A 15365-nucleotide genomic window follows, 5' to 3' on the forward strand; every position below is an offset into this window, starting at 1 on the left:
GTATAAATTCATAACTTAAAATGCATCCTGAGCTGCATTTGAAAGAGTGTTGCCAGCAGGCTAAGGGAGGTGATCCTTCCCCTCTACTCAGCACTGGTGAAGCCATATCTAGAGCACTGGATTCAGCTCTGGGCTCCCCAGTACAAGAGAGAGATAGAGCTACTAAAACGAGTCCTGCAAAGGGCTACTAAGATGATTAAGAGCTTGGAGCATATCTCATATGAGAAAAGGCTGAAAGAGCTGGGGACCGTTTAGCCTGGAGAAGAGAAGACTGGCGGGGGGATCTTATCAATGTGTATAAATATCTTAAGGGAGGGTGTAAAGAGGACAGGGCCAGACTCTTCTCAGGGGTGCCTACTGACAGGACAAGAGGCAACGGGCACAAACTGAAACACATACAGTTCCATCTGAATATGAGGAAAAACTTCTTTACTGTGAGGGTGACAGAGCACTGGAAGAGGTTGCCCAGAGAGGCTGTGGAGTTTCCATCCTTGGAGATATTCAAAAGCCATCTGGACAGGGTTCTGTGCAGCCTGCTCTAGGTGACCCTGCTTGAGCAGGAGGGTTGGATGGACGATCTCCAGAGGTCTCTTCCCACCTCAACCATTCTGTGATTCCATGGAAAAAAAAACAAACAAACTTCTCTTTAAGCATGCAGCATTAAATAAAAGAAGGGATAACATCCTCTTCTTTGATATTCAGAGCCAGACAGAGAGAAGTAGATAAACTCTATTTATTTGCATGTATCCTCAGCTGCCTCCACTTCTCTTTCATATGACATGAATACCTGGAAATGGGAATTGTTTTTATTTTAAAGTAGCAGGTGCTTCCTCAGCTGTTACAGGTTCCGCCACTCTAGTCCCTTCTGTCTTGTAACGCCTGGGATTATTTCAGGGATAGATAATTTGTCCAGGATCATGCAAACAAACAATCTTCATGACTTTGTATTCATTGCTCCAAATTATGTCCTCCATCTCTGTCTATTGTGTAATTTAAAGACAAGCCGCAAAACTCACCTTTCAGACCAAAGTTGCTACTGGGGAGAAAGGGCAAGAACTTTTGTGTCAGTGAGAGTTCAACAGATGAGCACTATTTCCAATGAGCGTTTTATGCATATAGGTATACACCTGGCTTTGCCAGAAGCATTATCCACCAAAGTCTTCTGCACTCCCCACTCTGAGTGCCTTACTGAGACCCCTGCAAATGGCAAAATGAAGAAGGGGCAGCTGCATTATTTGAGCTTTCATCTGTGTCTTTGATGGACATCCCCGTCATTGCAAGAAATGGGTAGAAGTAGCGAACTCAGACAGGATGTTCCACAACCTGAACCAAATACGTATACCCAGGGGGAGATCCTAGCTGTGTGGCGAGAGCATGCTAAATGGTGCCATCCTGTCATCTTCCCTGAGGCTTCTTCCCCAGCTCAGCTCCAGTGCTATTTTATGGTTCTTTGAAAAAGAAAAGGGATTCACTCATAAAGGAATCCATACAAATAGATTCTTTTCAGAGATCCAGTCATTTTGGAAATGAATTCCAAATGAATTGAATGGAAATAAATGAATTGGAATGGAAATGAAATGAATCAGAAATGAATTTCCAGTGAAATGAATTCCATTTGGAAATTCATGGTGATACACATTAACTGTTCCCCCAATAAGGTTTAAATAAAGACATGCAAGTTTGATCACCTGCGCAGAAGTAGATATCTGTAATGTTCAGGCCTTATCATCCTTGACATTGAGGCAGCTATTCAGACCCTGTCCATCTCTCCTCTTACTGCTTCAGGAGGCGCTGCATAGCCAGGGTTCAGCAGTTTGACTAAGGAGCTGGAACTATTTTATCATTCTCGAGCAAATTAATCTAATTACCTGACAGCCAGGATGTAGGAACTAGAAGGGAGATGCCCTAAGTGGAACAGCCTTGGACCACTGAATACTGGAAGAAATCTCTATAGTACAGAAGAGAGAACATTCTCCTACATGTTGTACCTGAAAGATGACAGAGACTGAGCCAGAGCTGCATGCTGTTGAAACGTTATGTTCAAATGCCACCTCTTCTTAAAGCCTTTGCTGATAGATATCAGACCCAAATGCCCCAATCCCCAAAATGTAAATGGGAGCAGGAGCAGAGAAATTCCTATATATATAGAACAAGCAAAAAAAAATCTTTCCTGCTTTTATAACAGAATCAATAGTAAGCCACAAAGGAGAAGGGGAGAGTGTCTTGTGCTGCCTTCAACCTTGCATGGTTATTAAATATCAYGACAATGGATGCACAGCATATGGTAAAATAACACACTGACAGTGTCCTGTGGTACGTAAGCTTGTGCAAGCAGGTAGATATGTTTAGGGACGCTATTTTGGAGTTTAAAAACAGGCATGGCTCAGGCATATGAAAAGAACAGGGTAAGAGAAGGACAGCGGGAGAAAGGGAATGGATTTGCTTTCCTACAGAACATGATTCATAGATTCTGTGGTGGTAGGATGCCATAAAAATCTATGCCTATATGACTTCTGCCCTCAAAGCATTTACAGCAGGCAGAACTGGATGTTGGAAGATGAGGAGGGCAGGTCGCCAACTCATGTGTCAAGGTGTAGCCCTGATTACAGTTTTGTTGTCTCTTTTGGCAGTCGCTATGAAAGTGATGATTAGAGCAGCTTTGGAGGAGACTAGGGTCAGAGAGATTATCAGGACATGACCTGCAGAAAGAGCACGGTATCTTTTGCTGTGACATAGCATTTTCTTTAATGTTGCTCTGCCTCCTGGCACGCTGTCTGCATGTGGGAAGGAGGGTGATATTGCAACCTGACAGGTCCACAGCCTCTAACCACCAACCTGAGCCACTTATGTGTAATATCTGAGTTGGCTGTGTCGGGTGGGACATGGGAGGATTGGCACAGGTGGTCTTTCAGCACATGTGCTGTGCTGTGCCAGTGGTGACTGACCAAGCCTCAAAATCAGCTTTAAAGCAAACATTGTCTAATAGAGAATAAAAAGGATGACCAAACCTGCAGTCCAAGAAAACACTGTTTTAAATCATGTTGGAACCCTCTACAAGCCAGACCCAGCTGAATTACTGAACCCTTTGCCCCTGGTTAGGGGTGCCATCCTGGAGAAATAAACCCTGCCTTTCACTATTGCCCTCAGATGTCTTGGCCTCAGCTGTACAGCAGAAGCCTGGCAGTGCTTTACCAAGGCCGTCCTGTCCTTCAGGTGTCCGCCTGGCTGGGGATGGAAGTGGGCAGGGCTGGCGGTTGTGTGTGTCCCTTGCTCCCCTTACACATGGGTTGGTGGCCTCAAGGTAGGGGAGGGAAGCCGTGAGGCCAGCTGCGGGGCAGTATGCTCTTGGGAGCAGGGCACAGGGCACATATAGCTTCAGCAGACTGTGCTCTGACACGCTTTAGAGGTTGAAATGATTCTGGTATGGAGGAACCTGCCCTTTTGCCAGCCTGTTCTCCCACCAGTGCAGTGCAAGCACACTTTTGCATTACAGACAGACAGATACCAGCTTCGTTGCTGACACTGGACTGTCTCTTGAATAACGACTGCTACTGAGAGCCAGCGTGTGAGGTAAACAAAATATATGGCCATGCAGTCTTATAGTCAAGTGCTGGATAGTACAGGTAAATGAATGATGGTGTGAGTTGCATAGAAGAGCTGTTCTTTGCCCTTGCAGAGTGATTTATACTGTTATCCAGCTGTGCATGGTAAACTACCTAGCTGGTGTACAAAATCTCCTGTGGATTTTGTGGTACATGGGGCCTCACATTTTGTAAATCTGGCTGCAGAGAAGCACTTGTATTAGGCTATCTAACCAAGCTTACTAGGAATATCCCACACAGAGTGTTTAGCGATGCCCACCTCTCCACCAAGAATTCCTGCCTGGGAACATCTCTGCCTGTCACAACAGTCTGGATCTACAGCATGAGAAATACTCTGCCTCTACAAAATTTAAGCATTTTGTGAGTGTATGCTGTGTGATTTTTACTCATGGAATAAGACTGAGATCCTTCTAGATTCCCTTTATCTTTGTTTTGCTTTTTATCTTAAGAGATGGCTTAGGTTGAGTAAGCTAGTAAGGCTTGCATCACTATTGACCTAAATAAAGTATTAAAATAGCTAGAAATCCAAGTRTCTCTCCACTCCTATTTAAAGTTTTCAGATCAGCTGTTTTGGTCCTATTTCTGTGCATCAATTTTCGTAGTGCAGTGACAAAATATGTGATTTCATTGTGGTATGTTCATTGCTTGGGTGCTCAGAGTACTCAGCTTCTCAGCAGATCCACAACACATGCAGGCGATGACAGAATCTCAGTAAGATCTCAGGCGTTACCACGTAAAATAGTCTCATAACATTCCTTGTGGATGTTTGCAGTTGAAAAACGTATTGACATTGTGTAATGCAGAGAATGAAGAAAATTTCAGTACTTTCATTGTAAAATAGGTTAAACTGTGATTTAGTAAAAAATGTATCTGTAAGATCAAGAGCTGAAAAATTGGGAACTTGAATCCTTCTCAATATCTGAACATTCTGTTAAATGTATTTGCTATGAAATCTTCAGCCTCAGTTTTGATTAGTTTGTACTCAGCTCACCTCTGTAATTATTTTTTCTATTCCTCTCCGTTCCTCTGAACCACAAAAAGTATTTTTCTCACTGCTGTCCCACAGTAATTTATCTCTACACATGAAAATCGTTCTTATATTATTTTTAACACAGCCACTGCTTTTCCTTTTTTACTGATTGTTTGGGGGGTTTATTGGAAGCTTGAATTACTTAATTTAAAACACTTCCAGAGAGTGATACTCAGCGAGTCATCCATACTGCTGGCATCAGCACAATATGATAAGTTAGTTTACACAGGGTTAACCTGACAGGCTCTGGAACTGGTAAATTCTGTTTAATCTTAAATGAGATATTAATTTTATATAGTTTTACTTTTCGCATTAACATTGTCTTTTGCAAACCATAATCATTTTCCTGTTTCTTGTAATACTGTAGTGCTTTTAGTAAGGGCTGGTCTCTACAAACAGAGGAAGACATAGTCCCTTCCTGAAGACTTACTCTTTACATAGACAAGACAAAGAAAGGGGACCCTAGAGAGTGATATGATTTGCCAAAGGTTGCACCACAAGCTGTCAGCAGAAAAGTAGAATCCAAATCACTGGAGCCTCGTTCCAGTATTGTATCCAGTGGACCATGCTGCTTCTTAATATGTTGCTGTTCTTATTGTTCTTTCTTTGTAGTTCGGGATCGGGTACGATCAAAAATGGAGAGAGATATTTTGGCAGAAGTGAATCATCCTTTCATAGTCAAGCTTCATTATGGTAACTATAATAAAATATGTCATGTTTGTGCTTAAATTGGTTGGGGAATTGTAACTAGATGTGTTATACTTTCATACAGATACCCCCTGCCTGCATCTGACTCTATCTTTAACAAAATCATAGAGGTTACCTGTGTGAAATACTTCAATTATGCTAAAGGAGGATTTCAGTATAAGTAGGTCTTAGCTATTCTTCTGTCAAAATACATTCAATATAATGTTATATATTGTGCTGGTGGGATAGTGGGAAAGCTGGTGAATATACATCTGCTAACCCCCTCACCCACTGTCAAGAATCATTTAGGAAACCAGAGAATCTAAATAAAACCTAATTTTAATAATCAGCATCAGCTTGAATTTGTCTGTGTGAATTAGATGTCTTGGTAGAGTTGCTTCCTTCAGCCTAACCAGCTGCCTGAGTTCCTGAGGAGCCCCATTATTAGTGTAAAGGGTCTTCTGGGGATGTTTCGGATAATGCGAGCTCTCCCCTCACACAGATCGTGGAGCTTCTCTCTGTGCCTAGCCCTCAGTTTCTCCTGATATCTGGCACAGTGGAAAGCAACAATAATTCAGAGGTGCTTACAATGGAAAAGAATATATTAATAATACATCTTTGTCTCTCAAATGATACCATTTTTCCCCCATAGTCTAAGCTAGTTTGCTTAATTGTGTAGAGAAGTTAAATTTTTCTCCTCTCTAAGTAAAGCGCTGAAATGACAGGAGAGCTGGTAGCATGAACAACACACAGTTAGTTAACAAGATTCGTTCTTTGGAGACTTTATCTTGATTCAAACTTCAAACATCTCCATCCTTTTCTAATGCAGCATTTCAAACAGAGGGAAAATTGTATCTAATACTAGATTTCCTGCGGGGAGGGGACCTTTTCACAAGACTCTCCAAAGAGGTAAGCTGATAGATTTTACTTTAGAAATGAACAACTATCCTGGATTTTCAGAACTCAGATGAAGTTGGTGGGAGTGGCAAAGGGCCTTGGGAATAGTTCTGCTATATATATGTAATAGAGCTATATCATCTTGCATCTTTAGGTGGGTTCTTAATAATTATAATTGAATTATACCATAAGTAACACAATGGATAGCACGTAAGCATCATGGCTGTAGAAAACTGCACCATTTACTAAGTCATTCCCACAGCAAAATAGCCCCAGACTCATTGCTCGCAAAATATATGTTGGCTATGATGAGAAATAGTCTGAGAAATCCATCCCCAAGACATTTTGCCTGTGACATGAGCACAGAACTGTTCTAAAACCACAACTGCTGGCAGCAGAAAGCAGAGGTGGCCATAGGTCGGAGGCTGCCCCAGGCTCTGGGTGCAGCAAGCCCGCAGGCTGGCCAGGGCATGACCCGGCAAGCGGGCAGAAGGAGCTCTGTCTCCTGTGGCAGCTGCTGGAGCGCATCGGAGGCCACACGCTGCCCCAGGGGCTCGCAGCTGGGCTGTCACAGCAGCTCACCTGCTCTCTTCCCTGCTTGCTCAGGGACAGCTGCTGCTTTCGACACATCCTTTGCCTCCAATCTGTCCCCTGTCCTCTGTAACTTCTGCCTTCGGGGAGATGCTGTTGCTGGCAAAAAAGGAAGTCAGGAAGCAATCCAAACTCAAGTTTCACTAATGCCAGTAGAGAGGGGCAGCAGCGGGTTTTCTAGGTTCATTTACCACTCACCTGCTTCTTCAAATACCTCTTCAGAGTCAGCTGTCTGCGTTGCTTCTAGCAGTGCAGCTTCCTGAATTTTGCTTCAGAGAGTCTTCTAGGTGGTATGGGTGGTGCTCGCAGAGGCAGCCCTGCTGCCCCCAGGACAGAAGCCCTGGGGAGGCATTTATGCTCCTGGAGCCTTGTCTGTGCCCAGGGGGTCACTATCTGGTGTCACCAACATAAAGCCCCTCAGCTCTTGGTCTCTTTGTAGACTGCTGAGACAGAAGGTGCCAGGAAGCACCTAACATAACATCTTTAAAAAATATGATAGGGATGTTTCAAATGCTGTTTTGAGGGGAAGCTGTGCTTGCGCTTCTTGAGTTTGGGAGTTACTGATGGAATAAAAAGCTGTGAAAACAGTAATTCATAAGTTCCCAAGTCCCCATCCCAGCCCTCAGAGCAGTGGCAGCAATTGCTGTTTCGGTGACATGCTACAGACTGGAAGTGGTTTGCATAGCTAACTGCTGTGCGTGCTGCAGTTCAGGAGCCCTTGCTTCAGTACCTGTTTGCCAGTGTGAGAAAACGTAACATGTAATTTCCATGCCAAGTAACGATATTTGTATAAGTTCTTAGTACATGGTAGCAGTTACTTTTAATAGCAGGGAAGAGATTAAAGGAAAAAAAAGTATTTTTCTTCTGTTTATCATGAAATCAGTCTTTGTCAATGACATAGCATGCTGTGTGAGGAAGGACTTCTCAGGTTTCATAAGAGAAGAGAGAAAAAGTCATTGTCATCTACCAAGTGTAGCTATACATTCTGTACAGTTAGAAGACTTTAAAGAGAACATCTCTGATTACATTCTCTCTCAAAACGTCAGATTTTTCCAAGCCTTTTCCAATTCAATGCATTGATTTTTCTGCTTTATACTATCAAGAATTGGTCCTCTTAACTTGACAGTCCTGACACAGACTTCTCTTTCCAGTATTTGCAACTCATCCTGTCTGCCTATAACTTGTAACTGCTAGTGCCAAGGTATCACAAGGAAAGACATTATAGGAAAACTCATACAGGCTGCAATTATTAATTATGGGCTTATTCCAATTGTATTGATTTCAATGGGCTTTCAGTCAGATCCCTTACACTACAACATGTGTACATGCAAAGCTTTATTTCAGATTTGGTCTATGTTTCTGAGATGTCTGACTTTAGCTGGAAAAGTGTGTATAGATTAGATTTTCCCTGATTCTGCTGATTTCATTTCATACCTACATTATTTGTTTTAAACCTTATAAATAATTTAAATTTATTTTGATGTCTAATGCCATTTTTACATTCTGGATCAATTAATTTTTTAATCAAAATTGTTACTTATGTATCCTTGTTCCTTCTAGCCTTTACAGATATTCTTAATTAAGTTATGTGACATCTGCCTGTTCTCTGAATCCTCTATTTTTGTTCTCAGCCTTCTGCAGCTTCTCAAAGCACTCAAATATTGTGGCTGCTGCTTTCCAAGAGTAGAGATTTAATTTTAAAAAATAAGCTGTGCAGTTTCTACTATATTTACATTTACATATGACATGTAGATTTTTATTGAGATGACTCATTTTATTTCTGTCATATGTAATATTCATGCTTGTATATCCAACATATAAGCTTCTCTTTCTGCATTGTTATTTTTGTATGTGTTGAACTTTAGCTAAAGAGAAGTTAATATCATCTGGGATATAATTAAAGTTAACTAAAGGGTTTTCTTGCCATCTGAGCTCAGTTTTTCTGGGCTTAGAGTTTTTTCTGCTAGAGAAGTTTCTTCCCACTGAAAACAGAGCTTTCAGTGTTTGTGGTAGCCATATCAGCTGTAGAAAAGAAACAACTGCCATCAATTTGCATCTCATTAGGCCCTGTATGTTAGATAGCACATCATTGCTTAGGATATCTGCACTCAGATAACTAAGACTCAGCCTGATGTCCTGGTCCCTCATCATATACACTGAATCTGTATTCACTCATTCCCCGGTTCCCTTTCAGAGCAAGTCTATTTGTTTTCTCAAAGCTAAAACAAGGTCACAGTCACTAGAAACTCTTTTGCACAAGGCCTGCTTCTTACAGATATTACGGACAAGGACATGCCAGGTTTGTTTCCCGCACAGTCCTCCAATACTATCCCAAAAGGCACTCTCGCACATTATCATCTGATAACCCAGGTCATTTAACACAGAGCCTAATGTCACCTGGCAAAAGTACCATGCTGAAGAATGCTGGCACACTATGTCAGGTATTTTGACCTGAAAAAATATCAACAAAAGTCTGTGTCTTGGGACTCCAGGATCATAGGGGAGACTGTCTGTATCTCAGGATGCAGGGTGTAGGGGAGACCCAGGCCATCTACTACATGGTGTGAAGGAGGCTAGCCACCTCTGAATAGGATTAACCCTGAGCAATGTAGTTGCAAGCCACTTCTCATTCTTGTCTAGAAACCAGGTATCRTTCCCTGAGGCAGATGTATTTGGCAATCTGGGCATGACCTTAGAGTCCAGTGGCCACTGAAGGCACTGGAGAGACATTCCTTGAACCCTCAATGAGTGGGTTTTAAATCAATCTCTTAAGTCTCTCCGTGCTGTATATTCTGTTCATATTTGGGAACTAAATGTGTTTCAGTTTCTAAAACAAGAAGCCTCTCACTTCCCCAGAGAGGTTTCTGCATCTTATTTTGTGGGAAATTGGGAACCAAATGCCAAGTTTTTCACAAATTAAGATACATGAAAGCAATAAGGGCTGTGCTGAATGTATTGAGTTTTGCCATTCATTTCAAAAGGCTGAGGAGTTGGAACCTTATTTATATTATTGTGACATGACATCATCTAAACAGATCAAACAGATGAATGAGAGCAGCATGCTTTAAGGAAAGGAGAGAAATACTTGACAGATCAGGTTCTGTTTTATAAGGAGAATCTGGTAAGAATTGTTAATGTGAGCTCAGACAAATTATGGAAAATCAAACCTGATATGATGGTCATTCCAGCATTCCTGTGTTAGACAGTTCCTTCCCCATGTCTGTTTAATGCAAGCCAGCCTACYATTATCTAATAAATAGACATGTTCTTCTTTTCTTTCTCTCTAGGTGATGTTTACAGAAGAGGATGTCAAGTTCTACTTAGCTGAGCTGGCCTTGGCTTTGGACCACCTCCACAGTCTTGGAATTATTTACAGGGATCTAAAACCAGAAAAGTAAGTTAATGAGAAGGAGTGAATTGTAACATAAATATGTGAGCTTTTAGGTCATTTCTGCTCCTTGTCATACTAATAAGTCAAAAGGTGCCGGAGACTCTACGTTTCTTCCTGTATCTGAGAGAGCTTCAACATCAAGAGTATATTTTGTCCCCTATGCAAAAGTTAATGAGGTAGTAAAGTACTGTATCCTTTCCCTAGTGAAGCATGGGAACATTGAAGTAACAAGCCCGTTGAGGCAGTGGCTGAGGCAGTGGTATTGTGATAAATAAAAAAGTAAGCAAGCACCATTATTCAAGGTGAGCCAGTAAGAACTGGGAAACCTTACACTGTCCAAATCAGAGGTAGTGCAATCTGTTTGCCTGTGTTTATTTTCAGTTATACCACTAGGCTGAGGTATGAACTGAGCTCCAATCTTTGCATTCCCAGTTTCCAGGTCTTCCTATTACATCATTTAAGCATAGGGCCAAATACCTTAACTCTAGTCCAATATGATGTAGTCTCCGTGTGCATGGCCTTTATTTTAATGAATGATCTCAGTGCAGGATCCTGATCTCTGTGCCTTTGTCTTGAGTAGCACTGTTCTGGATTTGCACTATTTAATCTGGTCTTCCTGTTGATGCAATATAAACTGTTCARTGCAACTCCACTTCCAGCTCAAACAAAGTACGTCTTGGCACAGTGCAGTTTTATTACTGCCATTGTTTAAGGTAAATGAGCATCTCTGAATGCTAGTGTTCATACTAGCTCACGAGAGACATAATAATCAGCATTTTAAAGCGCTTTTATTGACTGTCCAATATATTTTCCCAAGAACAATTCAAGCTTATATATGCAGCTATTTGCTGTTCCTAATGGGATACAGTGGAGATTTTTCCTTTCTCTTTTTTCTTTACAGTTCTTCAATAGACTAAATGACACCCACAATGATATGACTGAGAATCATGTGATACTGTTTTTATTCTGTTCCATTTGCCTGGTGCTTTCCTACATTTTTATGTACCAGCTCTGATAAATGTGCTGCAATATTTCAAAGTTACCAACCTTTTTAATGAAATGGTCACAATCCTTTAAAAGGATGACCACTGAGAGCAGTCAGTTTAGCTGTTGTTTACACTTCCAAAGTATAACAGCAGAGCAGTCTCTTCCCTTTTGTGACATGTAATTTAAAAATGTGCAGCTATTTCTTTAAAATGAAGTGCTATTGCTTTCACACTTCTGGACACAATAAGACACCAAGAGCAAATTGAAGGTGGAGTTTGTAGGTGTGAAAAGTTGAAGGGGAGGAGACTATTTGTCTACAACATAGTACTCTGTGATTTAAACTTTAAATTCAATTTTGTGTTTATGTTACAATAGTAATAGTAGCAGTAGCAGTAGCAGTAGCAGTAGTAGTAGTAGTAGTAGTAGTATATGAACTTGTACAGATTGACATAAGCAAAGCTCTCAGTCTTCTGGGCTAGAGACCTTTCACAAAGGACCAAAATTTCCACTCCTGTCTGTTTATACAACTGAAACTGAAGACCAGAGTCTTTGTCAAATACAGCAAGTCATCCTCCCACTCAAACAACTAGAGGATTAAAGGTGYCAGTTTATTACATAACATGAAATGGAAGTAAGCAGCTGTCACACCATAACTRCCATTGCCATGTGCTGTTGCATCATTGTCCGCTAGCAACCCTTTGGTTTTAATTTTGTTCTGAATTTTTATTATATCCATATTTGCCAGGCAGCATCAACAAATATGCATGTTGTAGAGTTATAGAAGGTATAACTTCAATAAATTAATTGCAGTTTTGTTCGTTGCTCATTCTGTTCTCAGTGGCAGCCTTGGGATTGCTGCCACATCCTTTTCCTCTGCCCTCTCTCCTTTAGGCTAAGCAATCCAGTTATTGCACTGGTCTTCACCAGTCAGTCTTTTGAGGCACTGGATCAGTCTCCTTGCTCCCCTTTGGCTTCTCTTCATCCATATCTCCCTTGAAGTACAATATCCAAAATTYCACACTCATCTTCAGGAGAAGCATTACCAGTCTGATTAGAGCACAAGGTTTACTTCTGTTTTGTAGACCTGTTTCCAGAATCTGAGAGAAATTAATTAGTTTGTAATTTCCCAATCATCTTCTTTCCCTTTGTTAAAATACAGGCACTTCATTTGCCCTTCTTTGATTGTTTAATGCTTTTCCTATTCTCCAGAAGTTCCCCAAAGGATCTGCTAATAGGTTTGAGATTGCTTCAGTCTCTCTTTAAATAGCCTAAAATGAAGTTCACTGGGCCCAGCTCATTTGAACTGTTTATGTCAAAGAAGACTAGTTAGAAAATAGCACTGTTCAGACCATTTGAAAGAATTCTCAGTCCATTAAAATTTCAAGTTCCACAATCTTTTTTTAAGATTCCCTGAGCAAAAATTAGTATTAACAATTTAAAGCTATGAATTAATTTTAAGTGCAACCAGCATACACTCTGGGAGCTGTTATAAGATTAGTTGTACTTATTTCAAAACAGCAAGCAATTGAGTTTTCTGGTTTAAGTCTTACTTAGAACATGCAGATGCTTCTTCACTTAAATTGCTGCAGCCGAATTCTACTCCCTGAGTTGCCTTAGTGGTTTCAGTGTGATTCTTTGTGGAATAAGGTACTGTTCTGTCACACTGAAACCAGTGGAGTTACTTGCACAGTGAACATGATCAAGCCATTAAACATGGCATTACTGACTAGGAAAATGGAAACTTTTTGTAAACTAGTATATGAGACAAATGTTATTTCTTATGCTGTAGTTTAAGGGCATGAATGACTTCGAAGTGACTCTACCTTCAAAGAACGCACAGATATTTTTATTTATTTTTGTCTTTTCTAGCTCCAAGTACCAAGTTCCACCTTGATATTTTTCTGTCGTAAGTGCTTTAAGGAAAACCAAAACAACTGCTGCTTAATAGAGCATGCTGTAGACCAGGACAGTTCCTTTGGGAGCCTAGCTGCCCCCTGTAAAGAAAGCAGTTCTGAGAATTGGTAAAGGGCAAAGAGTTTGGGGGGAAAATCACCATCATCATCCATCAAAGTAAGCAGTCCTTTTTTGGGAACCAGAGCCCTAAATTTTCCTTATTTTCCCTGGTGTCATTGAAGCTACATCAGAGCTGAGTTTAGCATGAGACTTTTCAGCGTGGTGAGATAGTATGGCATCATGTAAACACTGACGTGTTACAAAAGATGCAGAGTTTGTGAGAGGCTTCATCTTTTTAGAAGGCATTTTAATACTTCACTCTATCTATCTGACCCTTTCATAAAAAAACCTGCAGTCAAATTAAACTCCTTTATGAAGTTTCAGATTTTCTTTCTGACCTGAAATTTTGGCCACATTTTCTGAAAAACACAAAGTGTGGGTTGAATTTTCTGCAAAACTGAGCTGACTTGGAAGGAAACTTAAATCATCCAAAAAAACCCCAGAGTTCCAGCTTGGATAGATTTGACAGAACTTCACATTGATTTGAGTGTATTGGAGTTCAAAGTGAAGCCCAGAAGATATGACTCAAATTTTTTTTTTWAAAAAAAAGAGAAATGGCAGAGAGAATTGCTATGGCCTTGATTTAAGATACCCTGTAGAATAATGTCAACAACTGATATAGAAGACTTTTTAGCCCTGTGCTGAAGTTGCAGCAAAGAACTACTGATAAGGGTTGCAATTCTAGCTCTACTGTGAGCTTCTCATATAACAGGGAGCTTGTCCTTCCACAGCTATTGGGTTAGCTTCCCTGCCTGTGACATGGAGTCTTATAGCCTTTTTCATCTCAAGACATACCTTTAAGCTGAGGACAGTGAAAGTGGTTCAGATTTTTGTCAGACCATCCTGAGGCTAAAATTTTGTTACTGTGTTGAAATAGAGAATAGGTAACAGCCACAATATCCTGCAAGCACATATAAATCTTAAACTAAACAGATAAATATGGAAAACTCTAGTAGTAAGAGATTCTCTCTCAATGAAATTATAGCCTACTTTAACCTATAAAAGTAGTCTACTTCTTGTGTTTTTTATAATTTCAAAACATTGATTTAGAAGAAAGATTTTTCTTCTAAATCACATTAGCAACTTCTGGGTCTTTTTTTCCTACCCCAAAATAATAGTAGTTTATTTCAGATTAGCTGATCCTGCATAGCATAGCTAAAATAATTATTGTCACAATAAATTTTTTTTAGTGACAGTATGAGATAAAAAGGAATTGTAAAATGATAGAGCTAAAAAGAGAAGACAGAAAGGATGATCAGAGAATAAGTTTGTTTCCACAGTCACTGAAAAAATGTCATTTGTTGTAATCTGGATACCTAGTAGCAGATACATTGTTCTTTACTTCTCTATGTCACTCAAAGCTAATTCACTGAAATAATTATCATTTTACTCATTGTTATGATATTATTTTCTTTTTACATCAAATGTAATTTTTAGTTCACAAGCATAGTTATGTGAGTTGGCAGATGGCAAATGTGGAGACACCCAGCTGTCCAAAGGGGTACTTAAGCAAGGGAAAGCTGAAGGCAGGGGAAGCTAAAGGCAGCTGAGGGTACTGTATAAGGGTATTTGGGAAAGAGGAGACAGAGGAGGGAACTGGCGACCCAGTTTCAGGAGAAACAGGATACACATCAATAGAAAACCAGGATCCTATCATTTTGTCCCTCATACAAACATTTAATATGTGAATCTGTGAGAAAGTTTATTGTATACTTTTGGTTCACTTGACCTAAGACAGCTTTGTCAGTCTGATAGCTGCATTGCTATTGCCTCCGTACTTCTAATGAAGGGTAAAAGTATGAAAACCATATATTACATACATAAAAATGCAGCATGCGTTATGCATAGGAAATCCATGAAATATAAAATGGATATTTCTGGGGAAAATACTACACCCCTTGAATAGCAGTTATTCGCAGTGGCTTGCCCTGGGCATGGGGAAAAGTTTGGGGTGATTTCTGTGAACTGTGCCCCCCATTGCCACTTTTCCAGAGCCATATCTATCGAGTTCATACATTCATTCTCACTTCTGAACTGCCAGCTGTATTATTGTGTTCTCTTCCAAAGCATAAGCTTCATATTTAGGGTATGTAATCACAAAAATACATTTAAACATGCCTGTTACATGGCTAGTACTTAAAAATTATGCCTCTTCAAGAAATCTAGG

General features: G+C 40.3%; 1 protein-coding gene across 1 annotated transcript in view; it reads left to right on the plus strand.

Moving 5' to 3' along the window:
• Positions 1-3548: 3548 nt before the first annotated feature.
• RPS6KA2 (ribosomal protein S6 kinase A2) overlaps positions 3549-15365 on the plus strand; it is a gene marked incomplete at its 5' end in the record, with an annotated part of 79561 nt that continues 67744 nt past the window's right edge. Inside the window, 4 exon segments of the mRNA XM_026069998.1 lie at positions 3549-3570; positions 5245-5325; positions 6149-6228; positions 10095-10201. Coding sequence (XP_025925783.1) covers positions 3549-3570; positions 5245-5325; positions 6149-6228; positions 10095-10201 — 290 coding nt within the window.

Source organism: Apteryx rowi, unplaced genomic scaffold (assembly GCF_003343035.1).
Source record: "Apteryx rowi isolate R43461 unplaced genomic scaffold, aptRow1 scaffold_300, whole genome shotgun sequence".
NCBI lineage: Eukaryota > Metazoa > Chordata > Aves > Apterygiformes > Apterygidae > Apteryx > Apteryx rowi.